Below are 27543 nucleotides of genomic sequence, written 5' to 3'. Positions count from 1 at the left end.
GGCGTGTACCACCATGCCCAGATAGTTCTTAAACTTATTTTTTTGTAGAGATATGGGTCTCACTATTTTGCCCAGGCTGGTCTTGAACTTCCGGTTTCAAGTGATTCTTCCGCCTTGGCTTCCCAAAGTGCTGGAATTATAGGCAAGAGTCACTGCCCCAGCCTCCAGAGCGAAGAAAAATGCTGCCTGGATGACAAGAGCTTTCCTGGGCACCTGTGATTCCCTCCAACGGTACCGCACACCTGGGGGCTGCCCCAAGTGGGCTGTGGGTTTGGGGATGGGATCACAACAAATCACAGGACGGCCACGTGACCGGCAATCTGCCGCTTTTAAAATATAACATTTATTGCTTAGATGGTTTGATACAGAACAGCTTTCTTCTCATTCTGAATTTGGAAGTTCTATACAACTGAATACAAAGAGGAACAAAAAGTACCAAAACCAAACTTGTGATTCTGTTCATGTGGCATAAACCAGTTTTGTACATAACATGTAGCAGCAGTTTTTAAGTTCCCTTTAGAAAAATATGCATTCTACAAATTTATTATTGTTTCCTGTTTAATGCATGGGCTGAAATCACTAGGATCAATTTCCTTCTTGAAGAAAGAGGAGAGGAAAGAGACGAACAGAGGGTCAGAACGTACGGTGAATCCTCCCGAAACTGGCATCCGGCTGTTCTGTAGCTTCCCCAGCGCTGCTTGGAAAACAGCCCTCTGGGTTGTTCTGTTTTCACAGCCAGGTGTTTCATGTAGTGATTGAATCTCAGCATCATGTCCATTAATCAATGAGGAAAAAAAAAAAAAAAGAAAAAACTTGCACCTCAAAAAACTTTTCAGAAGATCCATATATATATATTTTTTTGTAAAAGCCCTGAGAGAAGGAGAAAGAGAATCAAACAAAATGTATAGAAACAAATTAGCTGGACATGCAAACTAAGCTATGATTCACCCAGAGTTTAAACAAATCACAAATTTCACAGTTTAATATTGGGGGGTGGGGGAAGGGCAAAAACAACAAACAAATAATACGTTTCTCCACCTCACTAATAAAATGTGGCAAGACCTTATTGACTACGAGGGTACAGATCAAGGCTAAGTAAAGCTTTAAATCAATAGTGATTATTGCGAGCGGCAGCCCCGGCTACTCACGTCGCTGGGAGCTGATTACTGCTACATCTCACCGCAGCGTAGAGTTTACTCACAGCTTCTCCCCACAATATTGCGAGTTTAGTGTGGAGAGTCGCAGAGAAAAAACACAAGAAACCCCAAATAATAACAACAAAAATAACAATAACAACTGTAATAATAAAAAAAGAAACCTAAGGATGTATGAACTGGTTTTAACTAAGTAGACCAAGGAATCATTGGTTCTGATTTGCATTCATCTCTACAGTAAATAAAACCTCATTTTTAAACTGGTTCATACATCCCTAATACAGTTAAAAATCATATATACCTCAACCTTTTTTCCTTTCATATGCGAAGATATCACTTTTCATTATCTCAAGAATATCTATCTTCCTTTGAAGTCTGGGAGGTTGGATTTCAGAAACTGGTGAAGCAGTGGAGAAAAGGGGGTGTGCATGTTTCTGTGCGAACAAGTCTATGTAAAGGAGGGGCACTGGGGCCAGAAAAAGGCAGGGGAAAGCAGCTGGGGTACAGGGGTGCCTCCCCAGGGGAAGGCAAGAGGCTCCACACACTGCAGCAAGCACAGGGGTCCCCAGCAGCAGGCTGGCTGGGGGCCCCTGAGGTCTTGGCTGAGGGACCAGGAGCTCAGGTGCAGTGGGGTACATTCTCCTCCCTGCAGGCGGGGACAGTGAGGGAAGTCTATTGCCTGCCAAAGATGCTTATGGGTAAAAAGAATCCTGCCTTTTTGCACCCAGGGGTTTGGGCTATTTAAGAAACTAGAAACAGCACATTTATCTTCAAGCACCAACTCCACATCACAGGAAGGTAAATATAAACCTATTTCTCATCTGACATCTTGCATGTGTAGTTTTATTACCAGTAGTAGTATTTCCTCGCTTTGCAAATGACAGTAGCACAGCTGGGTAAGGCGTGGATTAGGCTTAGCAGGAAGACTGGGAATACCTCGCTCACGAGTAACGTGCCTGGTCACTGGGTCACTGCTTTGCTTTCTCCACAGTCATCTCTGCAGTGCTCCAGGCACGGCCCTGGCTTCTTGACGCCTGTTTCCTGGATGCACACACCCTCACTCCACCCTCTCTGAGCTGCTCCTGGGCCACGCCTGGGAAGACTGCTCACGGCCCTGCTAAATTCTGCAGTGACAGAAGAAAGGCTTGTCTCATTACAGTAGAAGAGCTACCACCCGAGGGTGCTAACCACAGCCGCAGGCACACGTTTACACGGGGACCCGGGTGCGGCACAGGTCTCCCAGGACAAATATTGCCCATTTGATTCTGCTCACTGCAGAGAACAGCAAACTGATGAACAATAATAATAATAATAATAATATTAATAATATAGATACTGAAAGGGAAGAGGAGGCAATCAAATATATGCTATCCGTGCATGTTTTCCATAGGTTTAGACGCCAGGGGAGTAACTCTTCTCTATAGTTAAGAATAGATGTCTTGAAACTTGAACGGTGACCATGTCTAATGCTGACAGAGTGGAAACGGACATGAGGCTGAAGCTAGAATCTTTCCTGGTTTTGGCCTGAAACCATATTGGAAACCTTCATCAACCACATCCTGTAATACCAAGGACCAGATGACAGCTCCACCATGAAGCACACAGAAAAAAGGAAAATATCTATTTAAGAAATTATCATCTTATTCATCTTTCCTCTGGTCATTTACACGAAATTCACATCATTTTCTTCCAGTTATTGGCTATGGGTACCCAAGGGTATGTTTTTTCCTTCTGTTTCCAGCTCACAGAACAAACGGTGCTATCACAGATTCACAAAAACAAGCTCACACACACCAATAAAAAATAACGCTAATGCTCAAATGAAGAGGTCCTCTCCAGACAATTCATTATAATATTTGTTTTGTTTAAGAAGTCATTTTGGAAAAATACAACACCCACGATAAAATGGAGGGATCCGGTAAGTAGTTAAGGCACTGGAATCGGCACGGGCTGTGGCCTCCCGCGCAGGCTGCGGTAAGGCTATGGCACTGAGCGAGCAGCCACGCTTCTGCTTGTCTCTCGCACTCACTCTCTCTCTCTCTCTCTCTTTCTTACTCCCCAACAGCCGAAGGGCACTGAGGAAACCCCATGACGCTTTGCTCTGCTGGCTTCTGTCTGTGCTGAGGGGGACTGAGGCTGTCACTCCATCCCCGGGAGCTGCGAGGCGCTGTCAGCTGTGGCCAGGGTTGGGTGGGTGGGCCTCTTGCTGCGAGGTTCCAGCAGGTCCTGCCCCAGGGCCACTGGGCTCTCTGGGTTAAGGTCACCCTGGCCAGGCTCAGACGGCCGCCCTGCCGTGACCTTCTCCTCCCTGTGGCTGCAGTCCTTTGTGGCACTGGCCAAGCCCTCCTTCCGGCTCCGGGTGACGGCCATGTGGCTGCTGGTGCTGGGAGCCAGCTCCGCCTCGTTCTCTGAGACGGGGTTGTTGCCACTGTGGGTGGACTCGTTCTCGCTGTCTTCCTCACCCCGCTCATCCTTGTCGCTGTCCTTCCCATGGTGTTTGGCATGCCTGGCTTTCTGGTGGATCCGCTGGTGGCGAACCAGGCTGTGCTTCAAGGTGAAGGTTCGCTCGCAGGTCTGACATTTGTATGGCCTTTCCCCTGGAACAACGGAAGAAAGAAAGAATTCCCATTAACCAAAAGGCACCAGTACCCACCGCACCCTGCTCTGCACAGGAAGAACGGGGCTCCCGGGCTATGTGTGAGGGACCAGGACTCCTTCCTACTCAGCCAGAGGCCTCTTCCTCGAACCAGCAAACAGGACGGACAAGCTCTGTTTGCTGGTTCAAGCTATCAGTTTGAGACGTTCCCTCACCTTCCTCTCTCAGTCCAGGCACTCTACATACTGATCCAGAAAACCCAAGTCCCAGAAGCAGAAGCCTCAGGAGACATGCAGACTGGCCTAGACCAGAGCCTAGGAAGGAATCTAGAGGGGGACGGGAGTGGACCCTCTCAGGGATCTGCATGGACAGCAGCACCTAAGTCAGAGGCACCAGGTACCCTCTGCATTGCGTTGTGGCGCAGCGGGGGCTTTCCTGATGCTCACACGCCAGGCCCAGGGCAGGGCCCACCACGCTTTCTGGGAGCCCAAGAATATCCCTCTTCTCGTGAGAGCCAAGGCCCCTGGTCCTACACACCGGCAAGCGCAGCGAACAGCGGACTGTGCTGGGTTGGGGCACAGGTGTTCACTGCGGGCTGCAGCTGTGACAGGGAGGGAAGCTGCGGCTGAGAGGAGGGACAGGTTATTTTGGAAGGAAGGAGGATGTATCTCTGGACTCCATGAGCATATCCAGGTCTTTGTCTCAAAGCAAGCGCCCCTGCTCTGGGGTCTGCAGCCTCCACCCTGTGGGTGCTGGGTGAACTCTAGGAGCAGTGTGCAGGGCAGTGGCTAAGAGTCCTGTCCCAGTCACCTCAGCCGGCTGCACGGCTAAGAAAGGAAAAGACCCTCCTGCCCCACAGTGGCCTGGGGCAGCGCCTGTCGTCCGGGCCACAGGACTAGACAGGACCAAGTGGCCCCAAATGGCCAGCACAAGCACCCTCTCCTAGATACCTCTTTGAAACAGGGCAGCTGTCACCCCAGCTCTACAGATGGGAAGACGGAGGCTCAGCAGCGCTAAGAGGCGGATCACAGCGTTCTCAAAAACACAATGGCCAAGGACCCTCTCCTGCCTGGCTGCAGGCCTGCACGGTCTTCAAGGGCTAAGAGGACAACTCCTTAAAACTCCTAGTTCACGGGCTTAAAGAGCACACCCGTAACGTAAGCAAACGTTCTCTCGGCGGCCTCCAGCGCCGCTTCAAGGCAGCTCCTAGGACAAAGGTGCCCAACTCGCCGCCTCTTGTTGGGCTGGGGACCTGGCCTGCCCTGGTTACCTGTGTGGGAGCGCATGTGCCGGGTCAGGTCCTGCAGCGACCAGAACCGCTTGTTGCACACGCTGCAGACCTTCTTCCTCTTGTCTGCCTTGCTGACCACGCTTTTGGGGGAGTCTGTCTTTGGTTTCTTGTCATCGTCGCTCTTCTCCGAGGACCTCTTCTCGGCCGCGCTCTCCCCGTCGGAGGGGCCCTCAGTCTCCTCTGCAGGCTTTTCCGCCGGGGCCTCCCCGGCGCCCGGGGCCGACTCCACCACCTCCACCGGGGTCTCGGGGGGCTTCTCCTCCTGCTCAGGGGCGGGCGGGGGCCCCTCCTCCGCAGTGCTGGCGCCATCTCCCTTCTCGTCCTTGGGCTCCTGGCGGCCGTGCGCCTTCCGGTGGCGGCTCAGGGTGCCCAGGAACTTGAAGCTCTTCCCACAGGTGTCGCAGGCGAGCTTCTGCTCCTGCGAGGCCGCGCCCCCGGCGCCTGCCTCGCCCTCGCCCTCGGCCAGCTTGAAGTCCATGAGCTTGGTGGCGAAGTCCAGGTCCAGGCTCTGGTTGCTCGACGCGTCCTCTTCAGCGCCGTCGGCGTCACCGGCACTCTCCTCAGCGCCACGCTCCTCCTCCGGCTCATGGCTCTCCCCAGGCCCGTGCTCTTCTCCGTGCACAGGCGAGGCCGTTTCCGCCTTGGCCGGCTCCGCAGGGGCATCCCCTGTGACCTGGCGGAGCTCAGTGGCGCCCTCCGACGGCTGCTCTCTGTCCCGTGAGGTGAGGTCTAGCACTTCGCCCGCGGTGGCTGCAGTCTCCGCATCCGACTGGCTGTCTGTGGGGCAAGCACAGCGGGGAGGGCTCAGAGGGGCACCACCAGGTACGCTCATGCCAGGGACGTCGCCGGGAATGGGCTAGACCCACGCCACCAGCCTGAACCCCAAACCAGTGAGGACTTCTTTCGGCCCAAATCCTCACCACCTGTTACATTCCCCCAGGAGGACCAAGATGACCCCGGGGAGGTAAGAAAGGCAAAAGCAGCCTCCACATCACCTGAGGTGTGTTCCCAGAGCTGGCTGTGCCCCCGAACCCCCGGCTTCCACTGCTCCCGCCCCCAGGAAGGTGTGAGTGACTCAGGCAGGGCAGACAGGGGCTGCGAGATAGGAGAGGGGTGCATTCCAGAGACTCGCAGCGCCAGGGAGGTTGAGGAAGCTTGAGTTATAAGTTATTTTTCCAGTGCAAAGAGATCATACAAACATGCAACATACACAGGACCACCCCCACCCCTAATCCCCCAAAGCATGGTCTTGATGAGTTTCACAGGAAACGACCCCAAGCCTGCATTCTGTGTGTATGGTATGCACTCTTGCCTGACGCTCATCTCCAGGTGGAGGCTGCAGAGACCCAAGGGGGTGCAGGCAAGCTTGTAGGCTTCCTAGCTGTCAGCCTCCCAGGGGTGGCGGAAATCTTTCAAAGGAAGGGCACCCTTGATGCCAGGCTTGGCAACAGCAGACAGTGAGGGGAGCGGACTGTGAAGGGCTGTGGGTGCCTGTGAAGACAAGGGGTTCTGGGTTCTGGGCATCTCACCTACCCTGACTTCCTGCCTTTTGATTTGTTCCTATCTGTCCATTCCACCCAGTAAAACTGTACGTGGAAAGCCTACCAGTTTTCAACAGTCCTTTTAAGGGATGGCACGGTTGCAACATTCACAGCATCAAACAGTGTCAAAAGGCCTTCTCTTTCCTAAGGCTGAAAGAGGACTTAATAACTTCTTAAAATTATGCACTACAACAGTGCACTGGAAGCTGGTGGAACCTATTATTTAGCTGCAGATCCTATGTCTGATTTTTTATTATTCAAGACGGAGTTTCTCCTTGTCGCCCAGGCTAGAGTGCAATGGTGTGATCTTGGCTCACTGCAACCTCTGCCTCCCGGGTTCAAGCAATTCTCCTGCCTCAGCCTCTCGAGTAGCTGGGATTACAGGCACCCACCACCACACCCGGCTAATTTTTGTATTTTTAGTGGAGACGGGGTTTCATCACGTTGGCCAGGTTGGTCTCGAACTCCTGACCTCAGGTGATCTGCCGACCTTGGCCTCCCAAAGTGCTGGGATTACAGGCGTGAGCCACCATGCCTGGCCACTGTCTGATTTATTACTGTAGGGATTCAGAAGTTCCTCTGAGAATTAGGTGGATGAAAGTCATTGTTTTATGGCACAAGTATGAGATGCGCCTCCCTCAACAGGCCAGATGTGAGTGCAGTCCTTGCGGCAGCAGATTCACACACCTAACCTGGATTCTCACTTGGTGTGATCAGGCGTAACTACAGTGTCAACCTGCATCTATCACTTCTCCTCAACATCACATGCTCCATTATTTGGCCATCAAGGCGGTCAGGAGGGCTGGGGTAAGGAGCTGGTCCTGCCCCACCATCCCGAGGTCTGAAGAGACAGTACCTACTGCTCACACCTGCTTGGGGCTTTAGGCTTACCCACAGCCACCTGCATAACGTGTCCACTTCCATCATTTCATTTCATTAGTTTTACACTGACTGCACTTTTTGGCAGCCACTGTCTGAGTATCTCAAGAGGTTTCAGAAGGAAATATTATGGTGTGAATATAAAATTTTAAAGAAGAAATGATTTTGCAAAATTATCCAAAAGCTTAAAGAATATGAATCCTGAGATATGCACACCAATGTCTGGGCCACATTCCAAGGAAAAACAAGATATTCGTTTTCTTGAATCATTTCAACAGAGAGCAGCTATAGAATGGATATTGGTATAAACTCTACAATAAAAATACAAACTGCTCAATTTGTTTGCTGGCTTTGTGGGTAATTTCCCTCCCTAGAGTCAGGGTCTCCCTATGTTGCCCAGGCTGGTCTCGAACTCCTGGCTCAAAGGGTCCTCCTGCCTTGGCCTGCCAAAGTACTAAGGTTACAGGCATAAGCAACTGTGGCTGGCCTTTGTAGGTTTTTTTTTTTTTGAGATAGAGTCTTGCTCTGTCACCTGGGCTGGAGTGCAGTGGTGCAATCTCAGCTCACTGTAACCTCTGCTTCCTGGGTTCAAGTGATTCTCCTGCCTCAGCCTCCCAAGAAGCTGGGATTACAGGTGTAAGCCACCATGCCCGGCTAATTTTTGTATTTTTAGTGGAGACAGGGTTTCACCATGTTGGCCAGGCTGGTCTCGGAACTCCCGACCTCAGGTGATGCACCCTCCACGCCCTCTAAAAGGGCTAGGATTACAGGCATGAGCCACCACGCCCAACCGGTTATTTTTAAAAGATTTAATCTCTGGTTACTTCCCCTTTGTCCCCAGTATATCCTAGGCTACTTCTATTATTTTTTTTTCAGCAAAGAACATGCATTATTTTAACTGCACAGAACATATTTAACATGATAAAGCTTGAAAAAAATAAAATAAATTTTGAAATGAAACCCAAATAAATATACTAAGATCAAATTGTTCCTGCTGTTGGGACCTTCCTTTGTGTGGATAATGGAGACAGATCACCCAGAGTACAATGAAAGACCAACGCCCTCTTGGGACACAGGGGGCTTGGTTGTATTCTACCAAACTCCCACTAGGGGGAGTGTTTTAGCAGTGCAGGCTGTGCCCTTCACATTCTAAGCAACAACTGATTTTCATTAGTGATTCTCATGAACAAACACTTCGCCTCTAAACCTATCATGAACAGTCAACTTACAAGGCCAGGTGCTGTATAAATCCCCGCCCTCAACCACCCAGACTCCCAAATGAGGTAGCTGAGCTGATGACTTTTTATATAAGCAATGCTACCTTAAAAATATGCAGTTCTTCCCTCTCCCCATCAGTCCCTCGGTTTGTGTTCAACAACTAAGAAAACTGCCAGAGGAAGCAGAAGGAATCCTGATAGATAATAAACCCACAGCTCCTCCTACAGGACAGTGGAGACGGCCCTAGTCAGCTCAACAATTAATGATCTATTGCTTCCTAAAAATTAAATGCGCCTCAACCGATGCGACAGACTACCAACCGAAGTAATTAATCATCTGACCTGGCAGGGGTGCGTCTGCAGGGAAGCCACTGTCTGCACTCTACCCAAAGCATCGGAGGACTGAGAGGGTTTCCTGGGGTGCAGTCCATGCTGACATGTGGGACTTCTGGGCTGGTAAAGGTGGTCACCATTAAGGGAGAGTTTAAACACTTTCATGTTTATATGAATTAAAAACAGCCCTATGTAGGTGCCTACAAACACGAAGACGCGGCATCATCGGAGGAAGGACCAAGGGCATGCCCTTCAAGGGCAGAGGGGGCCAGGGCACCTCTCTGTCGAGGACAGTGAATGAAGAATTTCAGTTGAAATCTGAATATTCAAAATGGACCTTTGAAGGGAGAACTGCCCCCACTGTGGCATTTTAAGCATTCTTTTGGGGGACTTTATGTTGAAAAAAGTCAGACCTGCATTATAAAACATGTGTAGGAATTTTAAGAAAATGCCACCTAAGCATATAAGCCTAGAAAACCCCTCAAGGACCTCCTTGGTCATTTCCTCCCCCAGCCTCCCCTTTTTTAAGTGGTCTTCCTTCAAAGCCTCACTTTTTTAACTTCACTGGGGGGAGCCCAGAATGAAGGCTTCACCCCATGCCCATCATGCTCATCTGGTTTTTAAAATCCCCCTTGAAATCACTAAACTCTGCCTCTCTAACCTCCTTTCTCTCCCACTTAAATCTCAGTCCCTTTTCTCACCAAGGACTGGGACCACAACTAAACCAAACATATATTTTCTCTTTGCTAGTTTCACATTACAACTTTCAGTAACTTTTCCTTTTCTAGAGGTTTTATCCCTTCAAGAAAACCTATATAACTTCCGGGGTGGGGTGGAGGTGGGAAAGGGCTTTGCTGGGATTTGGAAAACAAAACTTATGAGTACAAACTTATAAATACACTTGGTGCTGAACCGAAGCTAAGACCATAAATTCCGACTCAGCTTTGTGTCTGCAGACGTCAGCAGGAGCCCCAGCCCTTGTTCCTCCCTTATGATAAAGAAGCTGAATGCAAAATGCATATCCAGCACAGAGTTACTAAGACTTATTTGTAAACATGGAAACCCAAGGGCTCCCCCTCAGCTCCCTCAGTTACTGGCTGCTTTCGCTACTGTGGAACCACTATGGGAAGATCACAGGGTAGCTTTCAAAACCAGGCTGAAAGAAAATGTTCCAGACCAACAGGTAACGTGGCGGCCGATGGTTAAACATTAACAGAATGGTCTGCAGCAAGTGCGTGCCTGCCAGCACTGGTGTGTACTTCCCGTGGGCTGAACTGCAGGTCATCCTTGGCTCACAGGGGTCCAAGTTAGGGGAAGATTCCGTGGGCACCCACATCTTTCTTCACTCAAAGATACTGGTGAGTTATGTGGAAGTGGAAGCTGGGGAAGCAGTGAGCAAAGCAGCTTACACTTTCATACCCTCAGAGGATCTGATCTGGACTGGCGGTTGGGCAGTCAAGAGCACTCACAGTTGGTTTCACGGGGCTCAGTGGGAGGCGTAGAGAGGGGCAAAGGGTGGCCTCTCCAGATGCGCCCCCACATCGCTATAACCAAGGTAAGGACAAGGGGGCTAATGCCCAACCCTCTGTCCACACTGACTCCTGAGGCAGGGGTGCCTCCTAACTCTAGAGCACCCCATCTCCACCCTATCTAAGGAACAGAAGCCACAGGACGCAATTACAACCCTAGAAAAACATAGCTGGGGGGATCTCTTCGCAGCCACGAGATAGTGTCAGGTTTTCAAGACTTGCAGAACTGGACCCAGCACCATGATGCTGTCCCTGTTGCTAACCAGTGCCAACTGGCGGGGTGTCTAAGTGGCCTGCAGCAGGCTGGCTTTTGTTTTGATTGCTCTTGGGGGTGAGGATGGAGAACCCCAGCAGTCCGAGCGGATGGAGCGTACCGATAGAGGACATGAGTAAATTCAGAAACTATAAGGGAAAAAAGGTGGCAGAAGACGTATCGGGCAGCCGTTAATTGCTCTGTGGGTGCTGGAGGGAGGAAGCACACATCAGCACAGGAGAATAATACTCGGATTCAGGTCAAGCAGAGATGTGATTAAAGAAAGGACATGCACAGTGCTTTTTCAAACAAGGACAGTCTTACACCGGGAAGAGAGTTATTGAAAAGAAGAACACCGCACCCCTCGTTCCTTCAATACCCTGACATCCCAGGGAGCCCAGGCTTGCTCCCGAGGAGGCTGCAGAGGCCAGGGCTCCCCAAACCTTTAAGGTTTCCCATCCCCTTTAGATGAGTTCATACCCAGGGCTAAAGTTGTAGGCCTTCCCATACATCCCACCTCCCAACATTGGGAACAAAGGCCTCTTCTGCCAAGAGGGTGACAGATCTTCCCTAGCAGCCCCGAGAGTCACCGAGGGGCACTGTCACTGTTTCCTGCTGTATGTCTAGGCGATCTGACCCAGGAGTTATGCTCCCTCCCAATCATCAGTAGGGCCCGCCTTTCTACTAATAGGCTCTGAATCCTACAGAGAAGTGAACAAGCAGCCCCTCCACAGCTCGGACCGGAGTTAGATACAATTCTTAACCGAACTCCTCTGTCTCCCTCTCTCTGGGTTCTTGTTCACCTGGCGGCACTACCTGTGCTATCATGGGATCCAACATCACTCTCTTTTGACTGGGGGATAAGCCCGTTTCTTCTCAGGGAACAGGTGGTAACTCCGTGTTTGCGCAACTGGTGGCGTTCACAGTTAGATTTGGTAGAAAAGAAGGCATCGCATTTTTGACAAGGGAAGGGTTTCTGACCTGAAGCAGGAAAAGAAATATATATTTATCTGGCTTTCTACTGCAATGAAAAACAAAAGTCGCTTTTGTTTATTCTTCTGGGATCACTGGCAGTTGTTCCCCCCTCCTCCACCCCTTCAAGAAAATTAACAAAACACATTAAAAAAAAAAAAAAAAAAAAAGAGAACATCAGTGACTACAACGATCATTCTCCCTTTTCCTAAGTTGAATGGAATATGAATTTTTGTCTTCAAAATACTAAAATAAATGAAACTGAAAAATATACATTTAAAGTAAAACAATGCTATTACAATTAAAATATTAAATAATGACAACACAAAATAAAAGTGAATGAAGAGATTTTAGAGCACAGCAAGAAAACACCTATATTCTATCACAAAGAGAAAGATGCCCTCTAACGAGTTCTAGTGTGGCAAGGACACCATAATATGGACACTAGGAAATCCATTGGGGAACCCCCTGGGTATCTTTGGGGGGCCATGAAGAGAAGTCAGGGACAGCCCCCGGCCAGGGTGGCCAGTCCCCCTTCCTGGCCTTGGTGGCTGTACCCCTCCCACCGGGGAATGGGAGCAGTGAGTTCTGACTTCCCAGGACAACTCCTGTCTGACTTGCTGAGATATCCTGCAGTGACTTCTCCTCAAGTTCACTGTGGTCCTAGGTGGCAAGAGTCAGGAGATCTTCTCATTACATTAAAGGTTCTTTCTTCCCCCTGCTCCAAGCTTGGTTGCAAATGAGTGACCAATATGTAACTATGTCTGCATTTGATCATGTGCTCCATTCAACAGATGTGCACGTGAAGAGGACATTTTGGCGGCCCTGCCTCGCCGCTAGACCCATCTCAAATGCACAGATGGGTGAGCCACTGAGAGAGGCACAGTACCCTCCTGCTTTGGTCTGCCTACCCTCTCCTTTTACTTGGATTCCTTTTGTGCTGTAAATGTCATGTTTGAAAATGCAATCGAAGCTCCTCTACAACTTGTCCTGGGTTTGTGTGGATGCATGTGAGGGAGAAAGAAAGCACAAGGGAAAAGGGAGGTGGAGAGGAAAAGAGAGGAGGAGGGAGGGGATCAGGAATCTTCAAGAGATGGAAGTTGGTGGTGCATCATTTGTGTATCACTACATTCCTCCCTTTCCCCCAAGTCGCTGGCGTCCAAGGTCCCAGTTGCTAATGTTACAGGGTAAAAGGTTTTATGTGTTAACCAACCTGACTTCAGAGCTGAGGCCTAGTACTTTTGTCTCATAACCGTGGGATTGCCACAATTAAACATAGCTCCCTGGAAACACAGATCACAGGGGCCTCTGGCGTTGGTTTAGATTAATGTTGATAGAAACCTGAACTAGCGCAGGTGCCCAAGGCCACACACTCCCCTGCGAATGCACAGCAAGAGCCTGGCACCTGGGGACCAGCCAGAGGGGCCACGTGTTTTCCCAGGGGAAGGAGGGACTAGCCTTGACCGGCATGGCTGTGTCACACGACTCCAGGGGGCGCCATTTGTACAGAGCGTGAAGGTGTGGACCTGGCGCCGCCCCTGTGACAGCATGGCCACAAATTTACATCAGCAGCAATAATCAGAGACAGGCGACACTGATTCCATCCTGAACTAAAAGACCCTTTAAGATGATGCTTACAAATCTCCTCAGGAGCTTTTAAGATAAAGATGCTCGCAACAATCAAAGACAACAGAATTAGAAACCTGGAAAAGGGCAGAATCAGAAACCCAGAAACCCGGCCTGCGTGCTTCTGAGGAGCTCCACAGGCAACCTGAACAGAAGTGGAGAACCCACTGACTGTTTTCAGGTCTCCTCATATCATTCTGTAGATGTTTTCTGCAAAATTTATTTTTAAAACATCCACATTAAAAAAAAAAAGTATGACTAGTTGTACAGTATCTCAGTGTTTATGGTGCATCTTCCAAATTACTTCTTGCAGCCATGCACAGTGGCGCATGCCTGTAATCCCAACACTGTGGGAGGCCGAGGCGGGTGGATCACTTGAGGCCTGGAGTTCAAGACCAGCCTGGCCAACATGGTGAAACCCCGTCTCTACTAAAAATACAAAAATTAGCTAGGCATGGTGGTGCGTGCCCGTAATCCCAGCTACTGGGGAGGCTGAGGTGGAAGGAGCGCTTGAGCCTGGGAGGCAGAGGTTGCAGTGAGCAGAGATTGTACCACTGCACTCTAGCCTGGGCGACAGAGAGACTCTGTCTCAAAAATAAAATAAAATGAAAAAAATTACTTCTTGTTTTTCATTTAAAATTGAACACAGTATTTAATAATTTCAAGTAAAAATAAAGTACTTTTAATATTTTATTGTCAAAAGGTAACACTGCTGCTTCTCTGAGTCTGGCCAGATTGAGAAAATAACTGGGCCAAGAGGAAAACAAGTAAGAAGCTATTATGATAGGATTCTTGATTTCAAAGAAAACGATCGGCTTCTCGCTCCCCCTCTCACATGGTTTACTCTAATTTTCACACTGGTAAGTGCGTCACCTTTACAGTTGGTTAGGATTGCCAGGCTGACGTCCCCATGAGAAGGTCCCTATTAATGCTAAATTCAAAAAACAGTCCATGATGCCAAAGTATTGCATCAAACTATGAAGGCTCCTAAAGTGACATAACAACTCACACGAGTCATTAAAAGCTCACATTTCACTGCGTAAGTCTGACATTTTTACATAGCAGTGGGCTTTCTGGATTGCAGGGATGCAGGAAAACGGGCCCGTTTAGTATTTTATAGTAACACAGGTTTCAAAAACACTTGCTGGCCAGTCATCTATATAGAAAGTAGCAAATGATTTTATCTATTTGGTAGCTGCCACAAATAACTGCTTTAGGGGGGTATTTGTAAAAGCACCTGTAACCACAGGGAGTACCTGCACACTCAGGACCTACAGCATTCTGCAAGCCCCAACACGAGCGCGGAAACCATCAGCCAGCTAGGCAGAGTGGCTCATGCCTATAATCCCAGCACTTTGGGAGGCCAAGAGAGGTGGATCGCTTGAGCCCAGGAGTTCCAGACCAACTTGGGCAACACAGTGAGACCTTGTCTCTACAAAAAAATAAACAGACCGGGCGCGGTGGCTCACACCTGTAATCCTAGTACTTTGGGAGGTTGAGGCTGGTAGATTACCTGAGGTTGGGAGTTCAAGACCAGCCTGGCCAATGTGGTGAAACCCCGTCTCTAGTAAAAATACAAAAAATTAGTTGGGTGCAGTGGTGCGGGCCTGTAATCCCAGCTACTCTGGAGGCTGAGGCAGGAGAATCACTTGAACCTGGGAGGCAGAGGTTGTGGTGAGCCGAGATCACACCACTGCACTCCAGCCTCGGCTACAGAACAAGACTTTGTCTCAAAAAATAAAATAAAATAAAATAAAATAAAATAAAATAAAATAAAATAGTAAAAAAATTAGCCAGGCATGGTGGTGTGCACCTGTAGTCCCAGCGACTTGGGAAGCTGAGGCAGGAGGATCACTTACGCTCAGCCAGGAGTTCAAGGCTGCAGTGAGCTGTGATCATGCCACTGTACTCTAGCCGGGGTGCTGGGTGACAGGGCGAGAGCCTGTCTCAAAAAAAAAAACAAAAACAAAAAACTCCAAAAAAAACCCCCCCAAAAATTAGCCAGTGTTTACTCTCCCAGAACAGTCAAGAAATGAAGAAGGGCATTGGGGCAAGAGAAGGGTGAACAGTGAGAATAGTTTGATAAGGAGATTGGCACCTTGGCCTCCAAGATCAAAAAAACAGAACTGAAAACATTTCTGTTCATTTTTCAAAGACAATCAGAATTAGAAAGGTGGGGTCTGACTAGCATGGAAAACCTTGCAGTTGCTTTTCTTTTTGTAACAAGATGGGCCTGAGCAGCCCAGCCTTCTCTCCATTGCTCCTCCACCCCTGCGTGAAGGCATGCTTTCTTTTGGTATTTTCTCTCTGTATTTGGCAGAAGTGTACACAGGACTGGGTAAAAAAATGTCCAAAGCTGTCTTTTAAGAAAGCTAAAAGTAGCCAAATACAAGTGGTGTCCCAGGTGCTTTCCACACCCAGGTTAGGATGACTCACTGACTGAAGCTCTGACCCTCACTGCCGGGTAGAAGCAGGGAGGAAAGGGTGTCGGGGGAAAGCCTGAGCCGGCTCAAAAAAGGTGCTCAAAGCACCCATGAGAAAGGCAGTGAGCCAGGGAAGCCCAAAATGGACATCCCATAGTCCCAAGCCCACCGCTGTGGGACAAGGAACCGGAGCAAACGGAAGGGGGAAGAAAACGAGGACAGGCAAGAACAGACTGGCTGTGTTTTCTGGCACCCTCTCCTCCACCTGTGGCCTAAAAACACACGAGATGCTCCCGAGGGGCAAAGGCAGGAACAGTGCACTCTTGTCTCCTATGGAGTGGCACATTTAGGTGGAGAAAGGTAAGGAAGCAGGAACTGTCCTCATCAGCAGGAAACTATGGGCTGGGAGAGAGCTGGAGAGGAGTGGAAGGAAGGAGGAAAGGCAGGTGTGTGTGGAGACTGTGCCAGGGGTATGAAAAATGACAGCCCTGCCAGCTTCCTCATCAGACACAGTTCCTGCAACCTGAGCCGGGAGCAAGAAAAGGCTGAGGCCACATGCTCCTTGCCAGCAGCCAGCAGGTATACCCCTCATTGGACACTGAACACCAGATCTGCTTCTTGCTGCCCCTGTGAGGAATGGGAGGACTGGAGAACACGTGTTTTGAGACAAAGTAGAGACAGTACAGTAATTTGCTGAGGGGGTAGGAGGAGGCCAGCATTCAAGGTGTAGACAGTTTGTTTAAATGCAGTCCAAAACCGGATGCTGCTCAATGTTTCTGGCTGGAACTCAGCTAGATTTTAACAGGATACTCAAAAACACAAAATGGCCAGGCACGGTGACTCACACCTGTAATCCCAGCGCTTTGCAAAGCCGAGGAGTTCAAGAACAGCCTGGGTAACTTGGTGAGACCTTGTCTGTACAAAAGCAAAAAACTAAAAAACCAAAAATATCGCACAAAACATCTTCTCTGAGTAGCACCTTTGTTTGCAGGGTGGCTGCAGAGTCAATGTTTAACATGTGTACGCTTAAGACTTTTTTCAAAGTTTTGGAGACAGCACCTCACAGAAGCCTAGGAAGCCAAGGATCCATGTGGCTCTGAGTGACAGCAGAGCTGCCTACCAGGAAAAAGATCAGGTCTGTGGGGAGAGGGGGCCCATCAGATGACTTCCCAGGCTCCTTCCAGCTCTAATGCTCCATGAATGGAAAATGCTCTAACACAACACTGGATGTAGCCAAGTGCTCCATATAACATGATTTAGCAGTGGTGATGCTGAACATCCCTGGAAGCTGAGAGTGAAGCACAGCAAAGGAAGTTAATGGAGCTCAATGGGCACCAACCTTCATACGGTGTCTATGCAGGTGGCTAACACGATTCCGTCATTAAGTCTCAAATTAGTTAATAACATTCTGATCCACAGTGGTGTCCCCCCCTTATCTCAAACTACTTCCCAATCTTCTGCATGTAGACACGTGGGAACACAGGGAAGCATGGAAGGTGCACCCTACCCGCTTTCTACCTTCACACAGAGGACACACTTGGCACACACACCCTGGCCAGGGGGCAGCTGCACAGAACCTGACCCTGGCTTGGAACAGTAGCTCCATCTCTTATTCCCCATATGGCTGTAGGCAAGTTACTTAGCTCCTTAAGTAAACCTCGATTTCCTTGTGGCAACACACAGATGACATCACCCTCCCAAGGTTGTCATGAACACTAGCTCTACCAAGAACATATTATGATAGGATACAGGGACTGTGCCAAAACAGACACATCTATCGAGGTTATCAGTAACTTTTAAGGGACAAGAGGCAGAATGTTTGTATTTATTATATCTACCCCATCCTATCTTAAACAAACCTCCTGTTTTCTTGCTCAGTTTTAGATGCTACTAAATTTTAAACCAACACTGGTATTTTGGCATTCAAAGGCCAGGCAATCATGACTGGATTCACAAGTGGGAACACGTATCATGCACCTGCAAAGACATGGGCACAACTCTTAAAAAAGGAAATACTGGAGGAGGAAGATGGGGAGGCTGGGTGACAGCAGGGGGAGGTGAGAGCACTGAGGAAGGGCGCGAGCCAAGCCAATCATCAGATCCAGACCATCTGCTTTCTGAAAAGGGGTAACAGAAAGACTCACTTCTCCATAGACTCTCAGTAGGCGATAAACAGGTGATACCCAAAAAGGGTAGCAAAAGAGACTGCTATACCCCACCTTCTCTTGAAGATGCATTTTCTTCCCTGAACTGCTATCATCATTAGAATGGCTGCTTTACTTGTCAGGCTTAAACTATTCTAACAGGAAGACAATGGTATGAAAGGGCAGTACATACTTTACAAATCTAGAAATCCTGGTTCTCCTTGAGTCTTCCCTGGATAGGCATTCCTGACTTGCTACTCCTCAATCCCTGGATTCAAGGACCCACCACAGCAGAAAGAAATGCCGTGTCTGTGTGGCAAGCTCTGGTGACCAGTGCGGCCTCTGAGAGACCTATCGCTCCCAGCCACAACTCCCTCTGGCTTCCAGCTTCGTCTCCCTCCCCAGGCTCCATTCTGCACACTGTTCAGGTATCCAGCGGTGGCTCCATGACCTCCCTCCTGCTGTTCCACCTCATCTAGGAGAAACAGCCTTCCACGAGCTTCTCCAAAGCTTTGTGGGATGATCAACTCTATGTAATACATTTCCACCAAGATACAGAGCACAGCTCACACCAATTCCCACAACCCACCCTCAACATCCTGTCATAAACCTCCTGACTACCTTGGGTTACCATATTTAGCGCAAAAAGAAAAACCCACAAAAAAACCAGGATGCCCAGAGCTAAATTTGAATTTTGGATAAACAAATAATTTTTTAGTAAATCCCAAGAACTGCATAAAAATACTTATACTAAAAATTATTTGTTGTCTATCTGAAATTCAAATTTAACTGGTGTTCTGTATTTTATTCGCCAATCCAGTACCATTTGGTTTTAGGGCCTATCTATTTATTAATATTTTGGCTGTAAACCCCAAAAAGATAGGATCTCACTAATTTGCCCTTAGTTCAATAACATAAATCATTGAATACTGAGGCTGTTCACTGAGAAAATTCAGAAAATTGTAATTCAGATGAGAGTTGTATGGCCATTTATATACTAGAAGCACCTGATACAAAATTATTTAAAGTATATTCCTATCCTAAACTTCTCTTTAAAAATCAACTTCTAGAGATTAACATTTGAAAAATACTTTTGGGCAGGCCGGGCATGGTGGCTCACGCCTGTAATCCCAGCATTTTGAGAGGCTGAGGTAGGCAGATCACCTGAGGTCAGGAGTTCGAGACCAGCCTGGCCAACATGGTGAAACGCCATCTCTACTAAAAATACAAAAATTAGCCAGGCATGGTAGCGCATGCCTGTAATCCCAGCCAGTTGGGAGGCTGAGGCAGGAGGAACTGCTTGAACTGGGGAGGCAGAGGTTGCAGTGAGCTGAGATCACACTACTCCACTCCAGCCTGGGTAACAGAGCGAGACTCCTCTCAAACAAAGAAAAATACTTTTGGGGCCAGGTGCGGGGGCTCACGCTTGTAATCCCAGAACTTTCTGAGGCAGAGGCAAGAAAACTGCTTGAGCCCAGGGGTTTGAGATCAGCCAGAGCAATGTAGTGAGACTTTGTCTTTAAAAAAAAAAAAAAAGAAAAAAGGAAAATAGTTTTGGGGGTATCATTTTGACAATTTAAGTCTATTACTTAGAATCTTTTCACACTTGGGTGTGAGTTCTTGGGGATGGACAGGTCGATGGGCTCCAGGGACCAGTCGTAGGGGCCAGGGAAGAAGGGCTCAGGAAGACGTTTTCCTGCTTCACCTGGACCAGCGCCAGGCCCTTCTGAGAGAAGTTTCTCAGAAAGGCTTACAATTGTAGCAGAAACAGAAATGTCAAAACATTCTACCACCACTCATTGCTGATTTTCACAATCAACAGCGGAAGATGTGACTTAGTGAACCGAAAGAAAACGGCCAACATCACAATTTGTAAGATTTAAGAATACACGGCATCCAAAAAAACTTCACAAAATTTTCAAAATTTAAAACGCTGCACTGAGGACACTGGAATGGAATGTCTAGTGTCAAAGCACCGAGCTCATTATGCCCCAATACCTTCAAAGTCTCACTTCTCCGGAGCTGCCTCCCTGCTTAACCCAGTAGATAATCTGGCTACCGCCTCCGGAAGGGATGAGGCAACGCCATGAGTGATCTGAGGGTCTGTGACCACTTTCACCTCAAAACGCCCTGGGTGAACACTCACTAGAATGCTGCCCTTGGAGGGCTCAGCCCCTGCACACAGGCCATGTGGGTACTGAGAGCACATAGGAAATACAGCACCACCAGACAAGCTCGGGGCTTCGCAGACAGGGGAAGGCGGCAAGCTAGGAATAACTGGAGCTGTGGGAGATTCATCTTGCTTATGACCCCCACCCGTGGCTCCCCCTGCCACGACGTAGGACTCACCGCCTGGGAGCCCGGTGGCCCTCTTACCAGTGTGTGTGAGCATGTGCCTCTGTAGGGAGCTGGCCCAAGGGAAAACCCGGGGACAGTGGGGACAGGTGATCTTCTGCAGGCAGTTGGTGTACGAGTTCCGCTTGGCCCTCAGCAGCTTGTCTTCTGGGGGACTGCCCTGCTCTTCATCACTGGGCCCGTGGTGGTCGGCGGGGGCTCCCGCCACCTCATCCTGAGTGTTGTCCTCCGCTGTCTGCAGAAACGGACTGAACTTGTTGGTGTCCGTGGTGGCCAGCATCTTCTCGATGCTCGCAAACTCCCCGCTGGAGTCCAGGTCCACCCCAACGCTGTTGGCGCGGGGCCGGCTCCTCACCCCCCTTTTCCGGCCCCTCTTCTTCAAAGTGCCCGCTGGGCCCTGCTCGGTGGGAGAGGCAGCCTCTGGGCTGCTGGCTGGAGCGGGAGGCTCACTAGACTCTTTTGGGCTGGTGGTGGCAGCAGGGGTGGCAGTGGTGGCGGCTTTGGGGACACAGCCTCCTAAGCTGTCTGAAGCCGTGGTGTTACTGCCAGTGCTTGCTGGCCCTGGATCCGCCACCTTGGTTTTCAGGAGGGTGGGGGCCGAGGATACAGATGAGATGATCTGGGCAATGGAGGCCAGCGGGGGCAGCTCTTCTGTCACGGGGGGCTTTGGCAAAAGCAGGGGGGGCTTGGGCCGCAGTGGCCGCAGCAAGGCTGTGCCACTCAGGAGGGCTGAGCTGCCCACGAGGGGAGGGCTGCTGACCAGGGCTGAGGAGTAGATAGGGACCGCCAGCTGAACGGGGCCCTGTAGGGGCTGCGCTGGGGGCTCCGGGGTGGCCGCCGGCGCAGGGGCCATGGGGCTTTCCAGGATCCCGCTGGGCCCCAAAGTCACGGGAAGAGAAGGGCCGGGTGCTGGGCAGGGAGAGGGCTGCCCGCTGCTCCCCGCCTCCTGCTCAGGCTTCTTGGCTTCGCTGGGAGTGGCCAAATCCTTGTCCCCTTTCCTGAAGTTCTTGGGGATGGACAGGTCGATGGGCTCCATGGAGCAGTCGTAGGGGGCCAGGGAGGAAGGGCTCTGGAAGGAGGTGTTTTCCTGCTTCACTTGGACCAGCGCCAAGCCCTTCTGAGAAAAGTCCAGGGGCTCATTGAAGTCCACTGCAAAGCTACTGGCGGGCTCCAACTTGATCGAGACATGGGGAGGCGGAGGCTGGGTGGGGCTCCTGTGAAGAAAGCCGTTCTGGGGCTCCAGGAAGGTGGTGAGGGGCTTGCAGTCACCAAGGGCAGCGCAGCCACTGTCCTCCCCGCGCCCCGAGGCCTCAGTGGCTGGCGCCTCCGCGGGCCCCAGGCTGTCGGCGGCCAGCACGTAGCTCTCGATGTCCTGCTCGGGCACGTGCAGGTGCTGCTTGAGGATGTGGTGGATGCAGTTGCGCTTGGCCGCGAATGCGGCGCTGCACTCCTTGCACTCGAAGGGCTTGCGGCCCTTGTGGCCCCCGCCCAGGCCGCGGCCGCAGTGCGTGCGCATGTGGATGCGCAGGGCACGGTAGTGCTTGAGGTCCTCGCCGCACAGCCGGCACACGGTGTCCGGGGCACAGAAGGCGTCCACCAGCTCGGCCGCGCTGCTACTCACATACTCGATGTTCTTCTCGATATCCTTGCGGGTTGCCTTGAGGTGCTTCTTGCGCAGGTGCCGCTCGCAGTTGGCTTTGACAGTGAAGGGATAGTGGCAGATCTTGCAAATGTAGGGCCGCTCCCCACTGTGCGTGCGCAGGTGGCGGATGAGCGCGGCCTTGTCGGCGGCGATGTAGTCGCAGATGTTGCACTGGTATGGCGAGATGCCCAGGTGGGAGCGCACATGGGCACGCAAGACCCCCGAGAAGGCAAACACCTGGTTGCAGAAGCGGCAGGGGTAGAGCACCTTGCGCATGGCTGGCGCCTTCTTGCCGCTGGGCGCTGTCATGAAGGCCTTGAGCTCCCCCTCTGTGATCTCCTGCTTGATCTTGGCCTCCATGCTCAGCGGCAGCAGGGCCTCGATGATGCTGTCCTGCTCCAGCTGCGTCTTCATCTCGGGCTGGCCCGGTAGCTCCGCCCGCGGCTGCTGCAGGGAGAGCCGCGTGGCCGCGCTGGGCTGGGTCCCGGACTTGGGCTGCAGCAGGTGGGCGTTGGAGGGCGCCTCCACTGAGCCTTTGAGGAGCTTCAGGGGCGGCAGCGGCAGGCTGGGGCTGATACAGCCTGGGGAAGCCTGCTGGGCGTTGATGAGAGGCGGGGGCGTGGAGGTGGCCACCACCGTCCGTGGTGTGACCAGGGGCTTTGGCTTCAGAGGGGGCATGTGCTTGAAGATCGCCTGCAGTGGGGCGGCGGGGGCCTTGGAGAAGGGCGGAAGACTGATCTGAGGGGGAGCCGAGGCCGCCATCTTCAGAATCTGCTGGATGTCTGCCAGCTCAATGGCCGACTCGCCAGAGATGGGCTTGACCACAATGCTGCTGTCAGGCTGGATGATGAAGCCCTTCTGGAAGGGCTGCAGGGACAGGTGCTTTATGCTGTCCTTGGTCGCGGGGAGAACTGTGAGAGAACCGCCTAGGGAAGCAGCTTCAAAAGGAGACAGGCTCAGCAGGTTGGTGCAGCCGGGGTCCTGAGGTAGCTGACACTTTAGTGTCTGGAGCTGAATTGCCTGGTTGTCATCCGGCAGGGGCTCCTCGGCGGGGACAGGCCTGACGTCTTTGGTGTGCTGCAGGCCAAGCAAGGCCAGGAAGCCCTTCTGGTCCAGGGCGTCAGCAGGCAGGGGCGTGGCCTGCAGCTTTTCTTGACCCTGGTCTGCCGCCATGTGGGTCTGCTTGTGCAGGGCCAGTGAGCAGAGCATGGGGAACGCCTTGTCACAGGTGTCGCAGACAAAACGGTGCTGCTCGCTGATGCACCTCCGCAGGTTTGTTTCGCACCAGGCCTATATAGAACCCACCGGTAAAAGCAAGGGAACACACGTGAAGATTGAAAAAATAATCACTAAACGGAGATGCACAAAGTATTTGTTGTACATTTATCCCACAATCTTCCCCCATAATATAAAAAGAGTTCCCAGTCTGGGCAACATAGCAAGATCCCATATCTCTACAAAAAAAGAGAAAAAAAAATTTGCCAGGTGTGTTGGCTCATGCCTCTAGTCCCAGCTACTCCAGAGACCGAAGTGGGAGGATCGCTTGAGGCCAGGAGTCTGTGACTAGCCTGGGCAACATAGCAAGACCTCGTCTCTATAAAAAGTAAGAAAATTAGGCAGATATGGTGGTACATGCCTGTGTCCTAGCTATTGGGAAGCTGAGGCAGGAAAAGCACCTGAGCCTAAGGAGGTTGAGTCTGCAGTGAGACATGACTATGCCACACTGCACTGTAGCCTGGGCAACAGAACAAGACTCTGCCTTGAAAAAAAAAAAAAAAAAAAAGTTGACCCTCTCCTGCTTGCTAACACACTAGACTGAATAAGGAAATCCACAAAGCATCTTAAGAATCATGTTTGCATGATAAATGATATCAACCCCACAAGATATCTCATGAGAGATTCTGAAGCATAGTTAAGTAACAATACCACAAGGGTAGAATTAATTCTTTTAAAAAAATAGGTGCCTTGCAAAACTGAGGGTGGGAGATGTTGGAGAATCAGCTACCCTACCCCTCTATGATTGTGGAAGGGGGACACTGCCTAGGAGGGGCTATGAGGAATGTCACCTGGGGGGTTAACATGGGTGGTGTGCATATGGAACAATCCATTGAGTTTGTACCTTATACACTTGAAGAACAACACTGTTGATGCCTTCTATCTGAACTTCTTTAAATGGGGGAAAAATAATTTCAAAGTAGTTTTAGTTTTATTTATTTATTTTTGAGACTGAGTCTCGCTGTGTCACCCAGGCATGATCTCGGTTCACTGCAACTTCCACCTCTCAGGTTCAAGAGATTGTCATGCCTAAGCCTCCCCGGCAGCTGGGATTATAGGCATGTGCCACCATGCCCAGCTAATTTTTTATATTTTTAGTAGAGACGGGGTTTCACTGTGTTGGCCAGGCTGGTGTTAAACTCCTGGCCTCAAGTGCTCCACCCGCCTTGGCCTCCCAAAGTGCTGGGGTTACAGGCACGAGCCATTGTGCCCAGCCGATTTCAAAGTAGTTTTAGCAGGTGCTTTATTAGCGGGAATATATATGGCTCTTTTCTTATTCAGGTCAATAATGACCCAAACTGTTTTTAATAGAAACTACAATATTTAGAATATTTAGCTGCAACGCAGATAGTAAAGATTTTTTAAAAAGCCCACAAATTCCAATTATTATAGGGCTGGGATGTTTTACAATTCACAACTTTTATTTTATTAAAAAAAAAATGTTTTTTTTTTTTTTTTTTTGAGATGGAGTCTTGCTCTGTTGCCCAGGCTGGAGTGCAATGGTACAATCTCGGCTCACTACAACCTCAGCCTCCTGGGTTCAAGTGATTCTCCTGCCTCAGCCTCCCGAGTAGCTGGGATTACAGGAGCGTGCCACCACATCTGGCTAATTTTTGTATTTTTAGTACAGACGAGGTTTCACCATGTTGGTCAGGCTGGTCTTGAACTCCTAACCTTGTGATCTGACCACCGTGGCCTCCCAAAGTGCTGGGATTACAGGCATGAGCCACCGTGCCCGGCCCTAAAATTTTATTTTTGAGACAATCTCTCTCTGCCACCCAGGCTGGAGGGCAGTGGTGCGATCATGGCTCAATGCAGCCTCAACCTGCTGGGCTCAAGTATCCTCCCACTTCAGCCTCCCAAGTAGCTGGGACTACTAGGTGCACACCACCATGCCTGGCTAATTTTTAAATTTTTTGTAGAGATAAAGTCTTGCTATGCTGTCCAGGCAGGTCTCAAACTCCTGACCTCAAACGATCCTCCTGCCTTGGCCTCACAAAGTGCTGGCATTACAGGTGTGAGTCACTGGGGCCTGGCCTACAAGGGTTGACATCTTTTTTTTTTTTTTTTTTTTTTTTGAGACTGAGTCTGGCTCTGTCGCCCAGGCTGGAGTGCGGTGGCCGGATCTCAGCTCACTGCAAGCTCCGCCTCCCGGGTTCACGCCATTCTCCTGCCTCAGCCTCCCGAGTAGCTGGGACCACAGGCGCCCGCCACTTCGCCCGGCTAGTTTTTGTATTTTTTAGTAGAGACGGGGTTTAAACCTCAAAGACCCAAGAATGGGCAAAAGGCACAGAACAGCTAGACTGATGCACAAGTTCTTAGGATATTCAACCCCAAACAAGACTATGCGCCCTTCTCAACCCAACAACCCAAGGAAGACTGAAAGGGCCAACGATAATTTTAAGAAAAAAGGTGTTATAAAAAAGACAAAGCCCAACCGACATTTTAAGGAAAGAAACCTCAGGGAGAGGAAGTTTAGTCTAACTGCGTGGACCATGGAAGGCAGTTGCTGGTTGCTTCCATGGGCTGATCAGAATACCTGAGAAATGCGAGGAAACTTCCTACAGGAGAAGTCCGTGAATCCTAAGTCGTGGAAGCCAGCGGGAATCGAAGGGTTGTTCTGTATGAAAGGCCTGCCCATTGCATCCCTGGGAAGTTGTTTGTGGACAAGCGCGTTGTGACGCAGCAGTCCTCGATGTGTTCGAAAGGTGACGCAGCAAATATCACATCTAGGAAAGGAAACGGAGAACATATGAGGAGGCAGAAAGGGAGAACACATGAAGAAGCAGTTAAGTCAGAGTTTCTACTCTTCCGTCCTTATGTTTTTGTTGACTCATTTCAATTGAGTAAAATAAAAATGATATGATGTCAAGAAGCCAGGCTGCATGGTTAGCACCAAAAACCTCTTCCTTTAAAAAACATTGTATTCTATCAACTTCTGGATACCAAATCTTTGCAGGCAGCACAAGATGTACATACGACTTGAACACCCACAGTCTGGGCACAAGAAGAAGACAGCTGGGAACCTGAAGTCACCGTGGCAGACCTGCTCGCTCTCACCTCGATCAGGCATTAGGGATCATGTCAAAGGTTTCTCTCTCCCTCAGTTCACTGGATTCTAATGCTTAAAAGTCTAGAGAGTAAATGTTTAAAAGTCAAAAGAGCATATACATTTTAGTAGTAGCTAGAGCAATCAATCGGCATCCCTGGCATCTGACAGGGATAAAAATTATTAAACTTTCCAATCTAATTAGAAGTGACAGTGATTGTGCATTAAGTTGTGGTATTAGCGTCATCATTATCTGAATGATAACCACGGTCCTCACGGACGGAGCTTAGGCACCCTGACAGCACAGCACATATGACAACCCCAGCAGGCAGGTGCGTATCATGACTCTCATCTTCCAGATGAACACTGGTGATCAAAAATACGAAGCAATGTGACTCATGCCACATAGCCAGTAAGAAGCACACATGAAATGTCAGCCTGAGTTCCTGCTCCCACCCATGCCTATCACAAGGCTGCCTCTCCTTCCTTGAAAGACTCCCACAGATGCAGTCCACTTCAAAATCTGACTCTTCATTTCAGAGATGATCTTTGACATCCTAAATGTTCCGGGCCACACAGATGCATAGCAAACACCACTTTATAATATTGTCTCTGTTTTTCATACCAGTATTGTCTTCTAGGTCTTCACTGAGAACCATATTAAAAGTTTTACATCAGTGTGCAGATGGGTGGATAAAAACAAAATACCATCGTTATGGTATTATCAACATCCCCTAGACTTGCACGGAATGTAGTAGCCACCAAAGCCATATGTGGCTGTTCAAATTTAAATTAGTTTCCTCAGTCACTTCAGCCTTCTTTTAAGGGCTCAACTGCATCGGGAAGCACAGACACAATATGTTTGCACGATCACAGGATATTCTGTTAGACAACGCTGTATACCAAGCATCATTCCGTGTATTTACGTGTGCAAGCGTAGCTGACCCTCACCCCCTCTAAGGTAGCTAGCTCCTTTTATCACTGTTTCAGCCAGGCAAAGCCACTTGCTTGTGTCCACACTGCATGCACCTCAGTGAAAACTTTTTTGAGAGAGAGTCTTCCCTGGAAATAAACAGATAACGAAGTCAGCCACGAAGCAGCTGCACTCACTTTCAGGAAGCACTGAAAGGAAGAAGTGTCAGTATGGGCTGCCCTGCTTGCCTTATCGCGCTGTAGCGGGCACAGCAGAACCCGGTCCTGCTGTGCATGCTCCTCCCCTGGCTCCCCTGTTCAGGCAGGGCCTCTCCTGAGCACTCTCCTGTCA

General features: G+C 49.9%; 1 protein-coding gene across 4 annotated transcripts in view; it reads right to left on the bottom strand.

The window, feature by feature from the left end:
• Nucleotides 1–321: 321 nt before the first annotated feature.
• RREB1 (ras responsive element binding protein 1) overlaps nt 322–27543 on the bottom strand; it is a 147366-nt gene continuing 120144 nt past the window's right edge. For 2 of the 4 annotated variants that reach the window (XM_025383075.1, XM_025383076.1), the window contains exons 9-12: nt 25770–25959; nt 20335–23245; nt 5021–5818; nt 322–3751 (exon numbers count right to left, since the gene is read on the bottom strand). In XM_025383075.1, coding sequence (XP_025238860.1) covers nt 3294–3751; nt 5021–5818; nt 20335–23245; nt 25770–25959 — 4357 coding nt within the window. In that variant the 3' untranslated portion in view covers nt 322–3293. Of the gene's footprint in view, nt 3752–5020; nt 5819–11609; nt 11775–20334; nt 23246–25769; nt 25960–27543 lie in introns of all 4 variants that reach the window. The other 2 variants (XM_025383074.1, XM_025383077.1) reach the window with 2 other exon arrangements.

The sequence above is a fragment of the Theropithecus gelada genome, chromosome 4 (assembly GCF_003255815.1).
Source record: "Theropithecus gelada isolate Dixy chromosome 4, Tgel_1.0, whole genome shotgun sequence".
In the NCBI taxonomy this organism is placed as follows: Eukaryota; Metazoa; Chordata; class Mammalia; order Primates; family Cercopithecidae; genus Theropithecus; species Theropithecus gelada.
The sequence above is the reverse complement of the archived record's forward strand: the minus strand, read 5'-3'. Positions and strand labels throughout refer to the sequence as shown.